The sequence below is a fragment of the Micromesistius poutassou genome, assembly GCF_964030765.1.
Source record: "Micromesistius poutassou genome assembly, chromosome: 12".
Classification (NCBI taxonomy): domain Eukaryota; kingdom Metazoa; phylum Chordata; class Actinopteri; order Gadiformes; family Gadidae; genus Micromesistius; species Micromesistius poutassou.
Window position 1 is genome coordinate 9677380 of NC_140282.1, and position 23236 is coordinate 9700615.

The 23236-nt window shown below is 47.4% G+C and overlaps 1 protein-coding gene across 1 annotated transcript; it reads left to right on the plus strand.

Moving 5' to 3' along the window:
• Window positions 1-1561: 1561 nt before the first annotated feature.
• Window positions 1562-20005, plus strand: slco3a1b (solute carrier organic anion transporter family member 3A1b; the record flags this gene model as incomplete). The annotated part of the gene is made up of 11 exons (XM_084476030.1): window positions 1562-1723; window positions 4218-4677; window positions 9613-9711; window positions 12712-12978; window positions 13827-13991; window positions 15581-15779; window positions 16082-16217; window positions 16560-16732; window positions 17158-17222; window positions 17955-18337; window positions 19807-20005. The coding sequence occupies 10 exons, from the start codon at window positions 1562-1564 to the stop codon at window positions 18329-18331; spliced, it is 2103 nt and encodes a 700-aa protein (XP_084332156.1). The 3' UTR covers window positions 18332-18337; window positions 19807-20005.
• Between the last annotated feature and the right edge of the window lie 3231 nt (window positions 20006-23236).

Genomic DNA, 23236 nt, shown 5'->3' on the forward strand with positions numbered 1-23236 from the left:
AGGAGGAGGAGGAGGAGGAGGCAGCCTGCTGAGACACAACCAGCCCGTAGTTTATCATCTGGACCATGCAACAGATTCCCACACACAGCGCTGTGTAAACACGCAGGTCACAGTAGATATACAGTACATGCAGGGTGATAAGGAGCACATGGAGGCAACAGGAAATGCTTTACGCTTCTGATGTCGGGAGATAACAAAGTCTGTAAAAGTAACGACAATAACGTCATGCAGTTATTTCAAATCATCTAGTTTATTTTGGAGATGATCAATCAAGCTTTGAATAGCTGGTTTCCCCTTGTAAGTGAATAGGACATAGTAGACATGGTAGAATAGTTTGTGGTAGACTATTTATCATTTATTAGTTACTGGTAGACTAATAGTGACTGGTAGAATAGTAATGCGTAAACTATTTATTGGTAGAATAGTAACTGGTAGACTAGAGACTCGTGTGTATGTTAAACTACAGCAGGGTGTAAATGCAGCATGAGGTTACAGTTCTGTGGCTGACTGCCTGACTGACTAGCTGACTGACTGACTTACTGACTGATTTACTGACTGACCAGCTCACTGACTGACTGACTTACTGACTGACCAGCTCACTGACTGACTGACTAACTGACTTACTGACTGACCAGCTGACTTACTGACTGACTGACTTACTGACTGACTGAATTAATTGTGACATCCACCAACCATTATCCTTAAACACACACACAGACTTGACTTTATATATGGAGACAAGTTAGAGATAGAAATAGACAGTGTGTGTGTGTGTGTGTGTGTGTGTGAGAGAGAGAGAGAGAGAGAGAGAGAGAGAGAGAGAGAGAGAGAGAGAGAGAGAGAGAGAGAGAGAGAGAGAGAGAGAGGCTGAGGGGGGAGAGACGGAGAGAGAGAGATGGAAATAGATCTTCAGATCTAGAAATTGATTCATCCATATATCACTAGAAGGTGGACTACGTCAGAGGTGTTAGTCAGGTCTCGAGACGGCAGCCTATAGGACGCAGCGGCAGCAGCGGCAGCAGCAGCAGCAGCAGCGAAGCCGAGTGCGTGTGAACCGAGTGCGTGTGAGAGCCGAGTGTGTGTGAGAGCCGAGTGTGTGTGAGCGTGTCTGGATCGGCCTGCGCCCGAAGTCTCCTCGCCGACACTCGTGGGAAGCGCCGTAAAAGCTCGAACGTGGAAGCGAAACGTGAAGCGCGTTTATCAACAGTGGCTGCGACGTTCCGACGGTGCCGTTACGCAGCAGGGGGGGGGGGGGGGGCAGGCTATAGAGACGACACCGGGAGAGTTCTACGGCAACACCGTTTTTTTGCAGGAGCCCCATCCGCGCCGCCGCCGCCACCACCACGGCCCAGACAAGACGATGTGTTGTGCTGAGTGGACATAGCCCGCATCCACAGAGCGGCCGGTGAACGACCACCACCCTCCACCACCCTCCAGCCTCCTGCAGCCCTCAGAGCAGACCCGCGTCCTTGCTTGCAGATGGTGATCGGCGGACGGACAGTCCTCGGCCCGATTCATGCCGCCGAACGCGCCCGGAGCGTGAGACCCCGCGAGTAGAAGCATGCAGGTGAAGAATCAGCAGATATGCACCGAAAGGAGCACCGGCGACGACCCGGAGCCGGATGACAGCCAGAAGAAGACGTCGTGCTTCTCCAACATCAAGATCTTCCTCGTGTCGGAGTGCGCGCTCATGCTGGCCCAGGGCACGGTGGGCGCCTACCTGGTGAGTTCTCACCATACGCGTCGTCATAACCTTGTACGGAATCATCATGTTTTTCCCCCATTTTTTTTTTTGCCCATCGGTTACGTCAGGTCACGGTAGCAGCCCCCCCCCCCCCCCGTGAGAGGCGACGCTAGCACCGCCGGTGCTGCGGTTTCGTGTGTCGATGCGGGCAATAACGCTTTAATGATCCTGGCCGGTCAGCCTGCCTGCCCGGGAAAATGAATGAACGCTTTGATTCGCGCAGTAATGCGCATTAGCATTGGCTGGTGTGACCATCACAGGCTGGGCCTCTGCAGACTGCATCAACCCTCCTAGTCATCCACATGAGCCAGTCGTCCCGCTGGTCCGGGTGGATGTGTGTGTGTGTGTGTGTGTGTGTGTGTGTGTGTGTGTGTGTGTGTGTGTGTGTGTGTGTGTGTGTGTGTGTGTGTGTGTGTGTGTGTGTGTGTGTGTGTGTGTGTGTGTGTGTGTTACCTGCTCTAGAAATGCGCAGATGAAAGGCTGCTTGATCAGGGTTGAACGCTGGCTGGTCTCCACACAGCGGGCCTGTATGTAATGCGGTGGCCGTGACGGTGTCTTTAATATCTCTTACATCATGTAGTAACCCCGCTGGAGCAAAGAGACGCATATAGGCCCGTACACACTCAGCAGTGTTTATGAGTTATACCACCTGTCCTCAGAACGAAGGTCATAGCACGCGATAATGCAAATGTTGATTTATTTTGATGGGTTATTGTGCGTTAGTGTGCAGTCAGCACACTGCTCCGGAATGACCTATCGACTTGTGGTGCTGTGTGATGTAGCTGTTTAATCTAGGGTTTTCTTTATTTACATTATTATACAGTCTATATAAATTACAGTCTTTATAAATTGCATAACTTGTTCAAGTTATGCAACATTTATGTTAGGGTTGTCGGATTTAGACCTAAAGTTGAATAATCTTACCGCTGAATGGCTCTGCAGCATTGCTTAGATTATTATAGCCTAATGCAAATAAACATAATGTAAAATATCGTAACATAACATAACAATAGTGTAACAGAGTACCATATCATAGTCATAATGTTACATAGAGTAACATATATATTACATGGGGTAACATAGAGTGGCATAACATAATATAGAGTATCATAAAATACACAAAACAGAGTAGCAGAACTTAACATAGCATCACATAACATAGTTACACAACATTGAGTAACATAACATAACATATAGTATGATATCATAACATAGATAACAAGTAGCATAACACAGTAGCATAATATAACGTAACAGTAAGATTACATACTATAGCATTGTATATAATTATTGCGTATAAATGTCAAGTGATATGCACATATGCTTTCAATAAAAATTATTTGAAACATAGCATTGTATATAATAACATAACTTAGAGTATCATAGCATTGAGTAGCATAGCATAGCACAGAGTTGCATAATATAACATAACAGAGTTGAATAACATCACAGAGTAGCATAACATAACGTAGAGTAACATAACATAAAATATGCCTAAAATAGAGTAGAAAAACATTACATAGGCCTAACATAGAGTAACACTGTATAACATTACATATTGAGGCGTAACATAACATAACAGACCTGACAGCAGTGTCACAGAGTAGCATAACATAGCATAATGAAATACCATAATGTAACAAGGTAACACAATAACAAGGCAGCTTGTGTGTGGGTCCGGCAGGACGTGTGGTGGTGTTAGAGGGTGCTGTGGCGTGAATGATCCCAGTGGTGATCAAGGTTCCCTGGGAGAGCCGTGATCTTGTCCCTGTCTCTGGTCAGTGGATCACAGCTGTATGTCAACAGAGGGCCCCCGCAGGCCCCTGTGTCTCTGGGCTGACCCCAGTCACAGGTTCACTCACTGTGGGGGGGCCTGTCCCTAGACTCCCCAGACCGACCGACCTCCAGCACACCTGGGGGGTGAGGAGATGGATGGAGAGTAGGGAAGAGGAGGGGTAGAACTGGACTAGAGATGGGCTAGGGGGAAGGGAGATGAGATGGGAGGAGGAGGAGAGAGCAAGGTGTCCTCACATCTCCGCAAACAATGGACACACACACACACACACACACACACACACACACACACACACACACACACACACACACACACACACACACAAACAACCTGGCCAGTAATGAACTTTAGGGTCGAGTGGGGCTTAACTGGTCGCTCACCTTCTCTCACTCTCTCATCCCTCCTCCTCTCACCCATCTCTCTCTTTTTCTCCCACCCCCCTCTCTCTCTCTCTCCCCCTATTCATCACCCCTCTCGCTCTCCTTCCCTCTCCCCTCTTTCTCTCACCCATCACCCTCTCTGTCTGACTCCTCTCTCTCTCTCTCTCTCCTCCCCCATCCATCACCCCTCTCCCTCTCCTTCCCTCCCCCCTCTCTCTCTCCCTTCCCCCATTCATCACCCCTCTCTCTCTCTCCCCCCTCTCTCACCCATCTCTCTCTCTCTCTCGCCCTCTCCCAGGTGAGCGTGTTGACCACGCTGGAGCGCCGCTTCAACCTGCAGAGCGCCGACGTGGGCGTCATCGCCAGCAGCTTCGAGATCGGCAACCTGGCGCTCATCCTCTTCGTCAGCTACTTCGGCGCCAAGGCCCACCGGCCGCGCCTCATCGGCTGCGGGGGCATCGTCATGGCGCTGGGCGCGCTGCTGTCGGCGCTGCCCGAGTTCCTCACGCACCAGTACGAGTACGAAGCGGGCGACTCGTGGCACGCCGACGAGGGCCGCGACATCTGCTCCAACACGTCGCGCACGGAGAGCCGCGAGGCGGGCTTCAGCTGCGGCAACCGGGCCAACACCAACATGATGTACCTGCTGCTGATCGGCGCGCAGGTGCTGCTGGGCATCGGGGCCACGCCCGTCCAGCCACTGGGCGTGGCCTACATCGACGACCACGTGCGCCGGAAGGACTCGTCGCTGTACATCGGTGAGTCTGGGACGGGGGGGGGGGGGACGAGGTGGGACGAGGTTCTGGTGCGTTCGAGTGCAGCCGTTGGAAAACGTGTGACAAGCGGTAATCAGTATGTTCTCGTTAGCGTGTCACACCACAGTGAGATGATTCACACGTTCTGGGTGTATGTATTATATATAGACATCAACCCCGCTCACGCAGGCTTCACACGGTGGGTCGCGCCCCACCGTGTGAAGCCTCTTGTCTGCTGTACATCCTGTAGGTCGGGGGGGGTTGTCCTTGAGGAAGTTTGGGAAGGTGAAGGTCGTTGCTCCCCCCCGTGGTTCACCTTGCAGTTGCTCCACTGCTCTCCGCTCGTCTGTCCTTCAAAACTCTTCTCTCACCTCTCTTACCTCCTCGTCATCCTCTCCTCCACTTTTCCCTTGCCTCTCTCCTTCTCTCCTCTCCTCTCTATCCTCTCCTCCCTTCTTCACACTTTGCATGGGCTGACTAGATCAGGATCTGGTACTCCAGAGTGAAATCCTGTCCAGGGAATGATGTCTGTTATTTTCCCATTGAGGGATTGCTGTCTATTCAGTGGAAGGAAGAGAAGTTCATGTTAGGAGATAGTTTACAAACACACAGAGTCAGTGAAGCCTTGGGATAGGTTGGTCAGAAAGCATTACAGAAAAGTACTCCAAAAATATAATACTTCATAAGGCTGCTCTAATATTGGCATACGGGAAACATTTAATATGTTTGTTTTTTGCTGGTTGACTCTGTCTGTGTCTTATCCACATCACTTACACTAAGCCCATTCTGTTTCTCTAAAGAGACACATCTCTCTATTTAAAACATCCCCACAGACAGGATTACATGACATCATCCTAAATTACCTAATTGGTTCACTCCCGTGTATTAATGTGTGTTGTGTACAGTGTTGTTGATATCCATCTAGCCACAGCTAAATGATTCAGCAGTACAACAACAGGATTCTGTCTTCTCCAGTGAGAAGACACACAACATTGTTCAACACAACACAACATTGTTCACAGTCACAGGCGCACGCTTTCCTTCCAGTACCAAGAAGTCATTGAGTTCCCTTTATCTTAGAAGCAGGTCTGCTGGTCTAGGACACACACTCACACACACGCATGCACCAACCAACCCACACAAACACAACCACACACACACACACACACACACACACACACACACTCACACTCACACTCACACACACACACACACACACACACACACACACACACACACACACACACACACACACAGAAACAATCACACACACAGGCACTGTGCTGCAACACGCATATTTGCCGGGCTACTTCCGGTATGAAAGTTGTCGTGGGTGTAGCAAGTGAAATGTTTACCTCTACAGTATAGTATTCTTTAATGCACTTATTAAATATCTGTCATTATTCAAATAACCGATTCACAGTAAGTGATGGTCCATTCTAAAGTAATTGTTTGGGCCAACTTGCGACTCCTCTAAGCATATTGCATGTGATTAAGACGAAGGAGCAGAGATTAATCGATTGATTGATTTGGGGAAAAAGGTTTTTGATGTACTTGCTGTAATTGATCTACAAAACCAGAACCCATACACATATTACATCTTCACAGCCAATGTCATTACCTTAAAAGCCATGTGGTACTGTTTACAGTACTTGCTGTTCTGTGTATTGATGGTCCCATGTCCAGTCTAGGGCAGGTTTTGCTAGGCCATGTCTCGGCGCCTTGTCGCGCCGCAAGTTATTATTATTATTGTCATTAAGGTCACTTTAGTCATTTCCTGTTTTCAATTCCTGGTATTCGTTTACTCGCATAACTGTATGATTGTATTACTGGATGTTTTTATCGTGTTATAGAACTATTAGCAATTTACTGGACAATAGTGAAGCCTGGGTTCAGGAAATCAAAAGTTGTTCAACTCAATTCAAATGATTAGCAATATATAGTCATATCTGCCTTTACATTGAGCCTTACCTGCTACCCTGCTCCAGGGTGCATACAAATATATACACGCGTAAAAAACGAAACACACAATAATCATAAATTAAACATCATACCAGGAGCAACATTTATTCCCAACTGTCGGCTGTTGATCCTCGTCTAAAGTGTTGTTGGCCGAGAGTCCGTTACCTGAGAGCTCAGCTTGTGCAGATCAGAGGAAAACATCACTAAGTATCTGCCTCTCTTTCTATCGATCGCCGTCGCAAGCAGAAACCAACGGCCGGCCCAGGACGGCAGTCGAGCTGGCGATCGGGGGTCCTGGCTACCGTGGCAGTGTAGGGGGACGAAGCGAGCAGCGCTTGGCTAGCTGCCTAGCGTCGATGCTCCCCCGGGGAGAGCGCTTGCTGCTATTTATGCAGCATATTTAAGCTAATTGCTAATCGTGATTCAAAGACTAGAATGACTTGGCTTTATTTCAATGAATTAAAGAAAAGAAAGGTTTGGATACACAAAAGGAGAGAACGCTGTGTTCAGTGTTTCTGGTTTTTCAAATTGCTTCCAGATTGATTGTTCCTTTTTTGGTTTATTTCCGTTGGCTCTCAACAGAAGATAATATAAATAATAATATAAATATGAATACTATGGCCACCAAAAACGTAAAGTAATTTTACTTTATTCCTTCCCTTTCATCTCATGGATGGACGCTGTGTGTGTGTGTGTGTGTGTGTGTGTGTGTGTGTGTGTGTGTGTGTGTGTGTGTGTGTGTGTGTGTGTGTGTGTGTGTGTGTGCACGAGTGTGTGTATGGGTATTTTTCTGTGTGTGTGTGTTGCGTGTGTTTGTCCGTGTATGCTTCTGTGTGTTTATGGGTGTGTGTGTGTGTGTGTGTGTGTGTGTGTGTGTGTGTGTGAGCGAGCGAGTGCTATTATATTACAGTAGGCCTACAGTATAGTGTTTACTGTACAGCAGCTTAGCGTGTGAAGACAGCCAGGGTTTAACTGCTGTAAATAATGCAATAGGACACAGGGAGACCCAACTGTTAGCAAACATGAAGCAAAGAGAACTAAAATATTGAAACAGCATAATACCAGCTGAGAGAGAGAGAGAGAGAGAGAGAGAGAGAGAGAGAGAGAGAGAGAGAGAGAGAGAGAATCAGACGGAGAGAGAGAGAGAGAGACACACACACATGCAAACACAGACAAACTCACAAACAGCGGGAGAGGGCGAGACACGCACACAAACAAAAAAAGACAGACAAACACAGCGAGAGAGAAGGAGAAGGAGAAACACAGACACAGACACAGACATGCAAACACAGACACACACACAAACAGCGGGGGAGAGAGAGACACAAACACACACAGAAAGAGAGAGAGAGAGCAAGCGAGGGAGAGAGACGGAGACAGACAGACAGACAGACGGAGGTAAAGAGACAGAGAGGAAGAAACAGCCAAACAAACATGGAGAGAGAGAGAGAGAGAGAGATGGGGACAGACAGACGTGTTATTAAGTAAATAACACGTTCACCATTTGAAGGTAAAGGTGGCATATGACGCTGATAACCAATCAATATTTGAACGTGATTTAATAACAATGAAACAGTGAATACTGGTTGGTGAGTCCGCAGTGAACACCATCATCCAGTGATCAGGACAACAGATTAGAGCTTGAGCCGCTGAGCGTGCGTCCATGTTGTATCTACCACGTTAAACAATGAAGAGCAGATACCTGATCAGGCCGGTCCTGCACCCTATTGATCCCTGGGTCATTGATCGCTGACATATGGATGGGAGCGTGATAGATCCTCTGCTCTCTCTCGGATCTACAGCTTCATTAATCCTGCGAGGCCACAGCTCAGGGCAATTTACATCTGCAGTCCTCTGGAACCCAGTGCCAGTCCCCTGATTGGCTGCACCGTCTGTCAATCACTGTTAAATATGGAAGGCAGGGAATGGGGGAGAGGGAGGAGGGGAAAAGACAATCAACACGTTGGGGGTGGTAACAGCGAAGATTCTTTGACAACTGCTAATTCATCACTAGGAAGGATGAGAATTACAGTATTCACAAACTTTTTATTCACTACTACTACAGCTTACGTCGGCTTAGCTCAGGAGATGGAGCGGGTCGGCTTCTAGTTCGATCCCCGCCTCCTCCAAGCGTCGAGGAGTGTCGATGTGTCCCTGAGAGAGACACCTAACGTGTCTTGGTGAGGTGTCTCGCTCAGGGACACCTCGGGACCTTGCTCCCGACTGCCGCTTTGCATGGCTGACTCTGCAGTCGGTGTGTGCATTAACCGTTAAACATTGACAGTGGCTTTGGATAAAAGTGCCAAATGACCTAAATGCAATTGTAAATGTACTTACTTACTATGTGTTACTTTCATGTGTTCTGACCTTTAGTCTGAAATGATAAGTTGAGTTAAACAGGGAAGTAATGGTGGGAATAAGTAGTACATACAGCCAAGCCTCTAACCTAGCTTATAGGGTTAGGGTTAGCCTTATATGTTACCATCCAGTCTGACTTGATTGTCTATGACTATGTATGACTAATCAGCCATACAATTTAGGCTTGCGTAGGACAAATTATCATCAACAACAGAGAAATTACGAAGGGCCTGAAGAGAAAATGCAGACCATTCAAAATATCAGTTTACTGTACCTCCCTCTTGGAAGCTGTGCTGCGCTGCCCTCTGGTGGATGAATCAAACGTGCAGCGGTTCACTGCGTTACTGCAGTGACTGAGAGATGAGGATGATGGCTGGAAGATGAACGTTTAGGGAAGCAGACGATAATGTTGAGGAGCAAGAAATGGATAGTTAGCATAGCCATGACATTAGAGGAAAGCTAGTAAATGGAAATAGAGTAATGTCTCTGTATCTGTCTTGGTTTTTCACCTGGTCAAATCATACTGCTTGTACTGCTTGTACTGACTTGTACTCTCTCTCTCTCTCTCTCTCTGTCTCTGTCTCTCTCTCTCTATCTACCTCTCTCTCTGCCTACTAGGTATCCTGTTCTCCACTCTGGTGTTTGGTCCGGCCTGTGGCTTTATCTTAGGTTCTGTTTGCACCAAAGTCTACGTGGACGCCGCCTTCATCGACACAAGTAAGTCAACGTAGACGGACACGTGGCCTCTTCTTATGACTGGCTGTTACTCTCTGGAGTCAGTGGAAATGTACGTTTGACATGTGAAAAGCCAATATGGCTGGACCGAGAACAAACAAAAAGAAGGATTCATTTAGAAAGACACAGTGCCACATATAAAAATGTAAATCCTATATAGTTGAATTATGTAAGGATGCGTGTGTTGTTCTAGATTAATGGGGGTGAGGATGAAGCAGTAGGCAGCTTGGTGGTGTATTTGTTTCAACACTCAAATCTTTACAGAGCTCACAACTATTAGCTTGGAAGATTAACTGTATTTTGGCCGATCTGACGTCCATCAGCGGAAGGGGTGTAACTGTTTTTGTTCTTATTACACAGTAGGTGAAACGTCCATGGGATCATCATCAGTGAGTGTGGAGCTAGCATGCCTCCAGTACATGGTAGCTGACTCAGCGTTAGCTAGACGCTGCATCACGGGTCCTCCCTGCCCCAGAGATCAGCACAGCACCTAGAGAATTCTAGAAGATCATTGTGGATCACGATGGTCTGGTGAAGCCCAGACAGCCTCTGAGTCTGAGCAATAGATCAGAAACTCAATAGATTGGATTTAATATCATAATAGATTCAAACTTTTTTCATAAAGAAAGCTTAAATCTAAAATATAGTAAAAAGTTAAGGTGTTAAAGTTTCTGCTGCTACTTCTGATGCTAGGGTTGGGTTGAAAGACACATTTGTTCTGAGCTGTTCCGACCTTGGTCGTGTTTTAAAGTTAGCCCGGAACACGCTGATCTTGGCAATGTCATGTAAGAGAAGTTGTGTTACATCCCATGGAGGTAGACCAAGGCAGCCTCGTTTAATAGCACAATTACATTGAATAGAAGCAGGTTCAAGGAAACCAAACCAAACAGGACAGCTCTATGGTCCAACGCTGGGTACAATGACTACGCTCTCTGAGATGGTTCCCTGTGATGTCATCAGACAAACTACTGCAAAGGCGGGTTACCTGGAGCTACTTGTGTTTGGTTTTAAAGGAGAACTTTGGGGTGTTACTACTAATGTCTTATTCAGACAGTTTTTGAAGTTGGTCGAGTATTGAGTGTGAACTCTGGCTCCCTCCCTCTATCCCTATTTCAGGTTCAATTTAATCCTTTGGGGCAACAGCGCCCTGTTAATGTCTTCCTCTGAGAGTGCTTGTTTTTGCCACTGACAGGCTCATACATTTCACTTGATCCTAGTCTGAATTTGTTTTGGCGAAATTTGCCGTTTTGAATCCAAAGTAGGTTATTTATGAGTCGTGTAGATCAGGGAGCCAGCCTAGTATGTCGGTTTGAAGAGTGGACCAGCTTGTGTAAACACACCCTGCACATAAGAAAAGTGTTCCCTCATTGGTGAAATGTTTACAAGTTTTGTGCTGGAGTTTCGACGTGGTCTAAAAAAACCCTAAACAACACAGGACGCTTAGAAAAAAGAGTAACTTTGGCAGCTACGCAGGTTGCAATTGTCCTGGGTCTCTGGTTGTTGTACCAGGGTTCCAACTATGATATTTGGCTCAAAAACAATGTGTGGATGCAGGTTATATGTATGATTCGCTGCCCGAAACACAAACACAAAGGCATATGAGGCTGTAGGCTTGTTTCGGTCCGTTGTGCGTTCTCACAGCAATTGAACCAAGACCGTCCCAAGCAGGTGGCCTCGGACCGGCTGCTTTGGTCCGCAAACATGGCCTACTTAGATTGATTGATTAGTGTGTTGATGATGATTTTATTACTGCTGGCTTTGCAGCAAATTTCCCCTCTGGGATTTTAAAGATGACTTTACCTTACCTTTCATATGAATGGATGTCACGTGAATAACACCATTGCAAAAATAGTACAAACTGCTATTAATACTTACTACTACATTAAAGTAAAATGATGCTTTATAAATACACGTCTTTGTACACGTCTTTTGCTCAATCTTCTCTTTATATTAGCTTGTGTATAGCACCAGATTATTCCTGAAAATAATCAGCATGAGCATTAAGAATCGTATTATTTAAAATAACTTCCTGGGGGGGCTGGGTATCCCCGGGAGGTCTGGGTATCCCGCCGTCACCATGTCTGTAGTGTAGTAGGGCAGGGTAGCGGCACGGCTGTTGAACTCCCAGCCAAAAGGTTACTGGGTTTCATCTCCGCAGCAGAACCGGTTGGATCCCTTGAGCAGGATACTCTGCTGGTGTCTCGCACCTTAATGACACATGTCTCTGTCGCTTTGAATAACAGCGTGTGCTAAATGACAAAATGCCCGTCTCTGGCTCACGGTTCACCGAAAAGAGCCACGCTAAACCATCCCGGCACCTTGGAGAAACTGTTATTGATCTTATTGGAAAACACTTTATCTGTTGTCCACCTGTGTTCTGTCTGTTCTCTATCTGTTCTTCATCTGTTCTCTATATGTTCTATTCTATTCTCAACCTGTTCTCTAACTATTTACCTGTTCAAAACCCGTTCTCTACCTTTCCTCTACCTGTTCTCTACCTGTTCTCTACCTGTTCTCTAACTGCTTCTTAACTGTTCCTTAACTGTTCCCTAACTGTCCTCTGTCCCCCACCTGTCCCCTGACTGTTCCCTACCTGTTCTAACTCTTCTCTAACTGTCCCCTGACTGTCCCCTGACTGTTCCCTACCTGTTCTAACTCTTCTCTAACTGTCCCCTGACTGTCCCCTGACTGTTGCCTACCTGTTCTAACTCTTCTCTAAATGCCCCCTGACTGTCCCCTGACTGTTGCCTACCTGTTCTAACTCTTCTCTAAATGCCCCCTGACTGTTCCCTGACTGTTCCCTGACTGTCCCCTGACTGTCCCCAGACTGTTCCCTACCTGTTCTAACTCTTCTCTAACTGTCCCCTGACTGTCCCCTGACTGTTCCCTACCTGTTCTAACTCTTCTCTAACTGTCCCCTGACTGTTCCCTGACTGTTCCCTACCTGTTCTAACTCTTCTCTAACTGTCCCCTGTCCTCCAGGTAAACTGGACATCACCCCAGACGACCCGCGGTGGATCGGCGCGTGGTGGGCCGGCTTCCTGCTGTGCGGTGCCTTACTCTTCTTCTCGTCCCTCTTCATGTTCGGCTTCCCCCAGTCGCTGGACCCCCAGGACGGGGACAGCGGGGGGGAGAGCGAGCAGGCCATGCTGCCCCCCTCCCTGAACACCGAGTACAACAAGCCCGGCAACGCCGCCGTGCTCAGCTTCGATGTCAACAGCGGCCTGACGGTCTGTCAGCATCTACGAGGTGAGGGGGGCGGGGCGAGGGGGGGGGGGGGGAGGAGTGAAAGAGTGGGAGAGAGGTGTGAGGAGGGGTGAGGATGGGTGAGGAAGAGGTAAGGTGAGGTAACAGGTATGGTGCTCAGGCGCTGTGAAGCCAGTGAGGAGGCGTTGAGGAGTGAGGAGGGGTGAGGAGGAGTGAGGAGGAGTTAAAGAGGGGTAGAGAGGAGTGAGGAGGGGTGGAGGAGGTGTGAGGAGGAGGGAAAGGGGTGTGTGTCTCAGGTGGTGTAGCACGTTGCGAAGTAAAGATTGTGTGTCAACAATCTAAGTGTGATGGTGTGATGCTGAGACATGCTGGTGTCTTGCTATTGGGATGGTTAGTATGTTGCTACAGCGTGTATATATGCAATGTTGCTAAGGAATCTCAGTGTGTCGCTAAGGGGAGGTGTTATGTTGCTGTGTGGAGATGGTTTGTCGCTAAGGGGGAGATGGCGTGTTGCTAAGGGTGGGTGGCTTGTCGCTAAGGGGAGGTGGTGAGTTGCTAAGGGGTGGTGGTAAATTTAGGAGATACTCACTAAACTATGGAAATGTATTTTTACCTTTATCCCACTTTCTCTTTCTCCACCCTCTCCCTCTCTCTCACATTATTCTGTCCCTCCTTCTCCCTCTCTCTCTCTCTCCCTTGCTCCATGCCGCCCTCTATCCCACTCTCTCTATCCCTCTCTCTCTCCTCTCTCTCTCTCCCTTGCTCTATCTCTCTCCCTCTCTATATATATCTCTCTCCCTCTCTCTCTATCCCTCTCTCTCTCCTATCTCTCTCTCCCTTGCTCTCTCTCTCTCCCTCTCTCTCTCTCCCTCTCTCTCTCCCTGTCTCAGTCATACCTCGGGTGACCCGCTTCCTGCTATCCAACCCTGTGTTCACGTGTGTGGCATTGGCGGCCTGCATGGAGATAGCGGTGGTGGCGGGCTTCGCGGCCTTCCTGGGGAAATACCTGGAGCAGCAGTTCAACCTCACCACCTCCTCAGCCAATCAGCTCCTGGGTAGGTGGCAGTGGGAGATGGCCAGGTGCACTGAGGGATATGATCAGCCTAGCATTTTGAATGGCTTAGCAGTTTTCCACCACATCAGCCCCACCGGGAATTATCCAGAGAATGTCCGACTTTGAGTGCATGTGTGAAAGGCTTATGTAGTACTCCAAATGATATGAGTGGCCTTGCCAAAGCGGGAATCAGTAAATAAATACTTAACTCTGAGTATGATGTTAATGGGATTAAAAAGCCTTTTCTGAAATGAGGTGTGCATGTAAACATACAGATTAACCCACGGAAATTAGATACACCAAAACTGGAACAGCTCAACCAGAGTGCCATTAGACCGCAGGTTCAGTAATCAATACACCAATCATCTTCTGCTGCTCCGCGTCTTTAAGAAGACCCGTCTCTTCCATCAACCAATCACAAACTGACTTGTGCACTTTTGTTGATTCATGTGACTTGAGCACTTTAGCACTTTGCTGTATTTCGTACCGTGTTCCGATGGCTCCTCTGCATTATTCACTGTCTTAGGGTTGCTTTCAGACCGAGCTGTTGGGTCTGTTTTAATCTAAAGCTGGAGTGTTTCCCCCATTGGTACGGGCTGTTGGCGGCAGACAGTGTGTACAATCGTTTGAACCCTGGTGTAGACCAAACCAATATAAATGCTGGTCTCAACCCGCTTCCACTTGAACTGTGGTTCTTTCAACCCACAATGCTTTCATTGTGGGTTGAAAGTGCACTTTTGCCACAAACTGGAAACAATCAACATATTCAGTTGTCCTTGATTACAGTAACAAGAGACAAAGCAAAATGAAAAAACCCAAGATCCAAGTTGTTGTTGTTCCATTATTATCGACTATGAAATGGGATGAAATCTGAGTCTCCAGAACTTGAGGTGTGGAAGACCCCTGAGAGGGCGTTCTGATGGCTCCTCTCTACTCTTCAAGGAAAACCTCAGGATTCTTAATTTTTCCAATCATTTTGGGTCTAAGGGACTAATGCAGACAACAACTTTTGAGATTGGTCCAGTATTGAGCGAGAACGCTGCAGCTGTAATCCCCGAAAACTATATATATTTATAAAACTATATATATAAACTATATATAAATATATATATATATATAGGATACAGCGCCCTTTAGAGTACGGCCTCTAAAAGTGCTTGTTTTTGCCACTGACTGATGGTGTCCCAACACCATGGTTTTAGTATTAAGTTTTCCTTTAAAGGTTGGCTCCTCCTCTGCACTTTGCCCAGCCTGAGAGGTCGTGCAGCACATGGATTGTGTTGTGGCGTCCTAATGTGATGCGTTGATAGTTCTCAGCCTCACCTAGTCCAACCACATTCATGTCCAACTATTGTAGGAGGAGTGTCCCTGAGCGAGATGCCTCACCCTAACCGCTCCCGACGAGCCTTGCCGTCGCCTTGCATGGCTGACGCCGCCGTCAGTGTGTGAATGTGTGTATGAATGGGTGCATGTTAGGCAGTATCGTAAAGCGCTTTGGGTGGCCACTGGTTACAAAAAATGCGCTATATACAGTAAATGCAGTCCATTTACCATCCATGACTGAGTGTGTTGTGCTCCCCCTCTCCCCAGGGATGACGGCCATCCCCTGTGCCTGCCTGGGGATCTTCCTGGGCGGGCTGCTGGTGAAGAAGCTCAACCTGTCGGCTCTGGGCGCCGTCCGCATGGCCATGCTGGTCAACCTCATCTCCACCGCCTGCTACGTCTCCTTCCTCTTCCTGGGCTGCGACACCGGGCCGGTCGCCGGGGTGACCGTCCCCTACGGCAACGAGTAAGGAGTCACTGATGGAGATGGACCATCATTAACGTATCAATTAAACACTTCCATTAACTACATTTTGCCTAACCCTGATCATCTTATAATGCCTAAAGTAATGTATATCTAATATATAACTTTATACTTGTGTGTTTTCTTAATTTTTGTTTGTCTTGGGGAAACATCAATCCAATTTTTTTGAACGCCAGTAGCGAATGCCGCATATGTCGATGAACCTTAAACGTGTCGTGATTCATATCTAGATTCTAGGTCTAGATCTAGATCTCACTCTATCTCGTTGCACCTTGACCCTGCAGGACGCTGCGGTCGAGGCAGCGTCTGGAGCCGGCCTGCATCAGTAACTGTAACTGCTACACCTCCTCCGTCAGCCCCGTGTGCGGCTCCAACGGCATCACCTACCTCTCCGCCTGCTTTGCTGGCTGCACCAAACCCGTGGGTATTTTGCGATAAGAACCGGTTATCTCTTACTTAGATTATACTGGATTTGTTTATTTTCATTCTAATACTTTTATATCCTTTCTTTCAATGTATGTGTTCCTCCTTGCCTCCTCACTTCCTTGCTAACTGGTTATCCCTTAGTTCGATTTTTTTTCTTTCAACTTATTTGTTCCTCCTTTCCTTCCCTCACTCCATTCCCTCCCGGTTCCCTTGCCTCCTTGTTTCCTCACCTCCTCTCCCCCTGACCTCCCTCCCTCCCTTTCTCCCAGAACCTGACCAGCTGTACCTCTGTATCTCTTCTCCTTGTTCCCTCACCTCCTCGTTCCCTTCTCCCAGAACCTGACCAGCTGTACCTGTATCTCCTCAAACCGGGAGGAGGCGGTGGCCCTCCCGGGGAAGTGTCCGAGCCCGGGCTGTCAGCAGGCCTTCCTCACCTTCCTCTGTGTCATCTGTGTGTGCAGCATGATCGGCGCCATGGCCCAGACGCCCTCCGTCATCATCCTCATCAGGTGCTGTGCTGCGCTACGGCAGACGTCCACCAGGGAGGGCTGGTGGCTCTTTAATAGGCAGCCGAGAATGCGGTGGAGAAATGCGTCCACGTGGAATATCTTAGAGAAGAGGGGAACTCGTTTGAGCCTCTGGGATTGATTAAAAAGTGAATGTAATGGATATTTGAGTGGTACTAGATGGATGTTATCATGAAGCACTTATTTAAATTGACTTTAGATCATTTCTCGTTAATGAAGTGGTAGGATATAGAGTATCTTGCTCAGTGTTAGGCTGAATGTATTGAGCATTGAACCTGATACCTTTCCACTACTATCCTGCTCCATCAGTATGATGCTGAGCTATTGAGGGATTTCCACCTGCAACCTTAGCCTGGCTCACCATGCAGCATTGACGTAATGTGAGCTGTCTGTGTTTTCTTCTGCAGAACTGTGAGTCCAGAGCTGAAGTCCTATGCTCTGGGAGTCTTGTTCCTGCTGCTCAGACTGATAGGTAAGAACTCTCTGTGACTCTGATACAGGTCCAGCAGACTGTTACTGTGATTCAGGTCAGACTGTAACTGATACAGTTCCTAAAAACTGTAACTGTGATACAGGTCAGACTGTACCTGTGATACAGGTCAGAATGTTACTGTGGTAAAGGTCTCAGAGTCATGTAACTGTGGTAAAGGTCATAGTACTCCAGTGATGGAAGTCGTCATGACTGTAACTGTGATTAAGGTCTAAGAGACTGTTACTGTGATTAAGGTCTAAGAGACTGTTACTGTGATTAAGGTCTAAGAGACTGTTACTGTGATTAAGGTCTAAGAGACTGTAATAACGTTCCTAGAGACTGTAACTGTAATAAAGGTCAGAAGGTAACTGTGATTTAGGTCTGAGAGACTGTTACTGTGATTAAGGTCTAAGAGACTGTAATAACGTTCCTAGAGACTGTAACTGTAATAAAGGTCAGAAGGTAACTGTGATTTAGGTCTGAGAGGCTGTCACTGGAATAAAGGACATACTGCTCCAGTGGTGAAGGTCTTAATGGTTGTAACTGTGATACAGAACATACTGCTCCAGTGATGAAGGTCTTAATGACGGTAACTGTAACAACAGTCCTGGAGACTGTAACTGTGAAAAAGCGGTCTGCCTAAACTCTCACACAGTACCATCTTTACCACTCACCTTTGACCTCCTCCCGCCCCCTCTCCCCTCCCTCCTCCCGCCCCCTCTCCCCCACCAGGCTTCATCCCCCCTCCCCTGATCTTCGGGATGGGCATCGACTCTACCTGCCTGCTGTGGAGCCGCGTGTGCGGGGAGCGCGGCGCCTGCATGCTGTACGACAACGTGTCCTACCGCCACCTGTACGTCAGCATCGCCATCGCGCTCAAGACCTCCGCCTTCCTGCTCTACACCACCACCTGGCGCTGCCTGCGGCGCAACTACCGCAAGTACATCCCCAACGGCGAGGGCTACCTGACGCCCACGGAGATGCTGGCCTCCAGCGTCACCCTGGACAACCTGGGCAAGGAGATGACCCACGAGCCCAACAGCCAAACGCAGTTCATATACAACCTGGAGGACCAGAGCACCGCAGACAACATGGAGTCCGTCTTATAGGGGGAGGTCTGTCCCGCTGACTCTGTATGTCTGTTCTGTCGGGCTGTGTCTCTGACTCTATGTCTGTCTGTCTGTCTGTCTCTCTGACTCTATGTCTGTCTGTCTGTCTGTCTGTCTGTCTGTCTGTCTCTCTGACTCTATGTCTGTCTGTCTGTCTGTCTCTGACTCTATGTCTGTCTGTTTGTCTGTAAGTCTGTGTTTCTGTCTGTCTGGCTGACTGTGTATGTCTCTCTGTCTCTCTGACTCTATTGCCGCTTTTCCACCGTCAGTACCAGCTCAACTCGCCACGACAGCTCAACAGCGCGGCATGACTTGGTTTGGTTCCAAGCACGTCGCGTTTCCATCTAAAAAAGTACCTCTTCAACGTGGGCGGGTCGTAGAAAATAACCTCTTCAACATGTGCGGGTCGTAGAAAATAACCTCTTCAACGTGGGCGGGTCGTTATTAGGTTTTAATCCCGGGAGACGGGATTTCCGGGAAATCTGATCAAGACTATTTCCTGATTCCCGGAAAAGGTTATGACGGGAAATGGGAAATAAAATAAAATAAAAAACGCAATGACTGCGCATCTATTGTCATACGGTAATGTTGATGGAGGCGAAACTCGAGCCCTGGGAAAGGAACGACACAAAAACGAAACAGCAAAACACTGATCCGTGTCCCCCTCGGGAGTGGGTCCGTGGACTCCAGCCACGCCAAACACACACAACCACGCCGGACACACACAACCACGCGCAGCCTAAGTCTAGCCCCGGGAAAGGAGCGACACACAGGGCGAAACACTGATCCGTGTCCCCCTCGGGAGCGGTTCCGTGGACTCCAGCCGCGCCGGACACAACTTAACTTCAAGTGATTATTCCCGTTTGCAGCCGCTGGCCAACCAGCGGCCACTGATTGGCCTGTTTACGTCATACAAAAGTACCTGCTCAGCTTGCTTGGAACCTCGACGGAGGTGCTACTAAAAAAAGTACCAGGTACTTTTTTTGGTGATGGAAACGCAAAAAAAGGCGGGTCCAAGTCGAGGCAAGTTGAGCTGGTACTGTCGGTGGAAAAGGGGCATATGTGTGTCTGGCTGTGTTTCTGTGTGTCTGGCTGTCTCTCTGAATCTCTATCTGTCTGCCTTTCTGACTTGTCTGACTTCTGACTGTGTGTGTGTGTGTGTGTCTCTGAATCCAAGTCTGTCTTTCTGTCTGTCTGACTGTATGTCTGTGTTTGTCTGTCTATCTGACTCTCTGACTGTCTGTGTATGTCTATCTACCTGTCTGTCTGTCAATCTTCCTGTCTGACTCTCTGTTTGTCTGTCCATCTCTGTCGCTGTCTACATATCTGTCTGTCAGTCTTTTTGCTTGTCTGTCTTGTCGGCTGCTTGTCTCCCTTTCTCTCTCTCTGTTGGTATGTTGTTCCGTCTGTCTGTCTGTCTGTCTATCTGTCTCTTGGTCTGTCTGTTTTTTAACTGTGTCCGTCTTTGCGTCCAGACAGGTTCCGGAGGAGAGACAGACAGGTTCAGATCCAGCGGCAAGGAAACAGTGACTCCACTTCTCATCCACTCTTATGAATGCGACAGACCAGAAACCCGTTGTCATGACGACCAGCCTCCCCTAGAAACAGCCACCTGCTCTGTGTGACTTCTCTTTTTATTTTTTATCTTTCAAATTTTGTTTTACAGATTAGTGGGGTCATTGTTTCCCCACCCCCCCCCCCCCTCCCCAAAACAAATCTTACTTTGTCATTTCAACTCTTCTCACAACAAGACTTGAAGACCGACGCGACCCTTCCAGAACCTACCGGGTCGAAGGAGCATCACAGCAGTAACCGTAGTTACCGTGGCCACCCTGCGAGAGAGAGCGAGAGAGAGAGAGAGCAAGAGAGAGAGGCAGAGAGCGAGAGAGAGAGAGAGAGAGAGAGAGAGAGAGAGAGAGAGAGCGAGAGAGAGAGATGGAGATGTTTGTCGACATGTACAAAGGAATCCCTGTGGGTGTTGCTGGAGTTCGACCGCACGCGATGGTTTGCTCCGGAGCACGTGGTCAGTAGAAATAAACCTGGCGTTAATTATTCAATATCTCTGAAAATGTAAAGAATCCAGTTTACTGAAAGTGCTATTATTTTTGTTAACTACTGAATTGCGTTTCATACTTTTCAAAGTGATTCCATTGATATTATTTTATAATATTTCTGAGAGTAAATGGGTCTCTTTTTTTTTTTAAGAGTGATCATTTTTTTCAGATGTGAGAGAATATTGTTCTGTTCCTGGGCAGCTTGTAACTGTTTGCCCGTCTGTGGATGTTGGAGGGTTTGGTTTCATGTTGAGTCACCGCTGTTAGCTCGTAGCTAGTTCGTAGCTGTTCCCTTTACGACGTCACCCAGAACGAGCTGTCCAGTCAGCACAGACCGTGGCCTTTAGTTCCCGACAGTTCGACATGTTCTCTTACCAGAACGCCTCTGTCAGCAGATCTATTTTATCATTTCCTCGGTTTGTTTTTAGAACCAAATCTCCCCCACCGAAACCGTCAAAGCGCTTCTGACTTTAGCCGTTAGCCGTCGCCTGCGCCCGAAATGGCAGTTTAATTCCGAAGTCCCCCCGCCCCCCACTCCCCAAACCCCCTGCTGTTTCCGTGGCAACGAAGCATGAGCGCGAGCACGTAGTGGCTTGGCGTCATCGCTCCAGTACACTCCCAGTAGCACACACACGGCGATGATGATGATGATGTTGATGACGATGATGATGATTATGCTACTTCCAGATTTCACCCTGTGCCAAAGAGGTGGCGGGTAGCGCTTTGGCCGAGACCACGAGTTTGACTACAGCATGCCAGTAATGCATGCAGTTTAAGAACAATAAAGTTATATCCAGTATATGATACGACAGGCGCCGAGGCACATGGCACCATGATTGTCATGGTGACAGTTAAATCCACGCCTTTGAGATTTAGCCATTGAAAAATGAGAAGGGGATTATTATAATGCATAGTGCATTGTGTGGATGGCAAACCTTCTCTATATATCTATCTATGTGTTATCTATAGCGGTCGTCTAGGTCGTGGTTTGGGTGGGAGTCGCTGCTCACCGCGGTGACGTATGGACCGTTGGATCTATGGGATTCATAGTTAGCACACAGTGTCAGAGGATCTATTCATACAGAGAGTACCGCATATTGTCCTTTTCCCGGGCTTACTTTGTAAGAATTGAATATGTTTTGCATCAAAAACATGGACTGCATTTTTTTTTCTTTTTTTTCTTTACCACTGTACTGTTATAAAATACCTGAGGACTAATTTAATATATTGAGACGATGGAATGCTTCCGCCTGTAAGGTTTAAAACCGTGTGTCTTTTAAGAGTCTGTTAAGAGTCTATTAAGAGTCTGTTAAGAGTCAATTAAGAGTCTGTTAAGAGTCAATTAAGAGTCTGTTAAGGTTCTGTTAAGGGACTGCTAAGGGTCTGTTAATGGTCTGTTAAGAGTCCCTTAAGAGTCTGTTAATGGTCCCTTAATAGTGTTAAGATTCTATTATGGCGACCGACACCTCTGATTAGCGGTGTCTCGGTTCCTTGTCTTTTGTTTTGTAAGGGTTAAGTATTCGTTTCCTTATCTGTTTCTGGAGCCAAGCTGTCCAGTTGCCTAATGTCTAGTTTAGCCTGTGGTGTTCATTTTGTCACCAACTCACCGTAAAAAAAAATACTACAACTACAACAACAACAAAAACGACAACACCCAGCACTGACTCCTTCTGTCCGCAGTAGCGAAGAAGGCAGGCTCGGTAGAGCTCGGTGGGCAGGACTTTCTCTCTCTGCTTTGTACTTTTCAGCGGAACACAGCACTACATAGCTTTAGACACTAGGGACAGTATACGACAAGATACAACGGTACAAGCCTGACCACAGCAGTATGCAGTCTGCTGGCGTCACGTTGAAATGTCGCTACTGGTCTACTGGTCTAAATGACCCCTGAACCCTGACCCCCGACCCCTCACCCAGCACCATCAGCTGACACGCAGACATGTAGAGTTCTGCTTGGAGGACTCGGGTACAGACACACACACACACACACACACACACATAGAAATGAATATGCACATGTATAAGGATGCACAGAAACATAGACAAACACACACACACACACACACACATAACCACATATACATTCACACACGGCTATGCATGCACACACAAACACACACAAGCACTCGCATACAGACGCACACTCCCACAAGCATGCACATGTACACACACACAAGCTCTTAAACACACACAAACACAAACAAGCACTCGCACACACGCACACACACACACAAGCACTCTCAAACTCAATTGCTTACATACACACAGGCACTCACACACACACACACACGCACACAAGCACTCACTCCCACTAACACAGGACCCTCAAGTTCTTTGTAGCCTTTTGTGATGATGCCTCGTTTTGTTTCTAGCATATCAAAAGTGTCCCGACTTGTATTGCCTATAAATGCTGTATAACCATGTTATTTAGGATGTATTACTTGTTCTGATGTAGTTTTTATTTCTACGAGTGGATTTGCTGTCTTACTTTAGACGATTCTCTCTTTCCATCGAGGCAAGCGGATCGATGTTTTGTGTTTCAGTCCAATTAATGAAAAAAAAAACTACAACAATGTTTTGCTTGAAAATGGCACCAATGTTGAAGCCGTAGGGACATTGTAGATAACGTTGGCCGTAGAATATTAACTATTAGCCAGACTTGAACCAAGCAGTCCTGCCCCTGTGCCTGGCTGTTTCAAGCTCTAGTCCAGAGGATGTTCAGAGCTCTATTTAAGAAGATGTTTAGAGTTCTAGTTGAGATTATATCTAGAGCTCTGGTCGAGATGATGTTTCGATTGTAGTTAGGGTGATTAGAGCTCTATTTAAGATATTTAGTGTTCTAGTCCAGGTG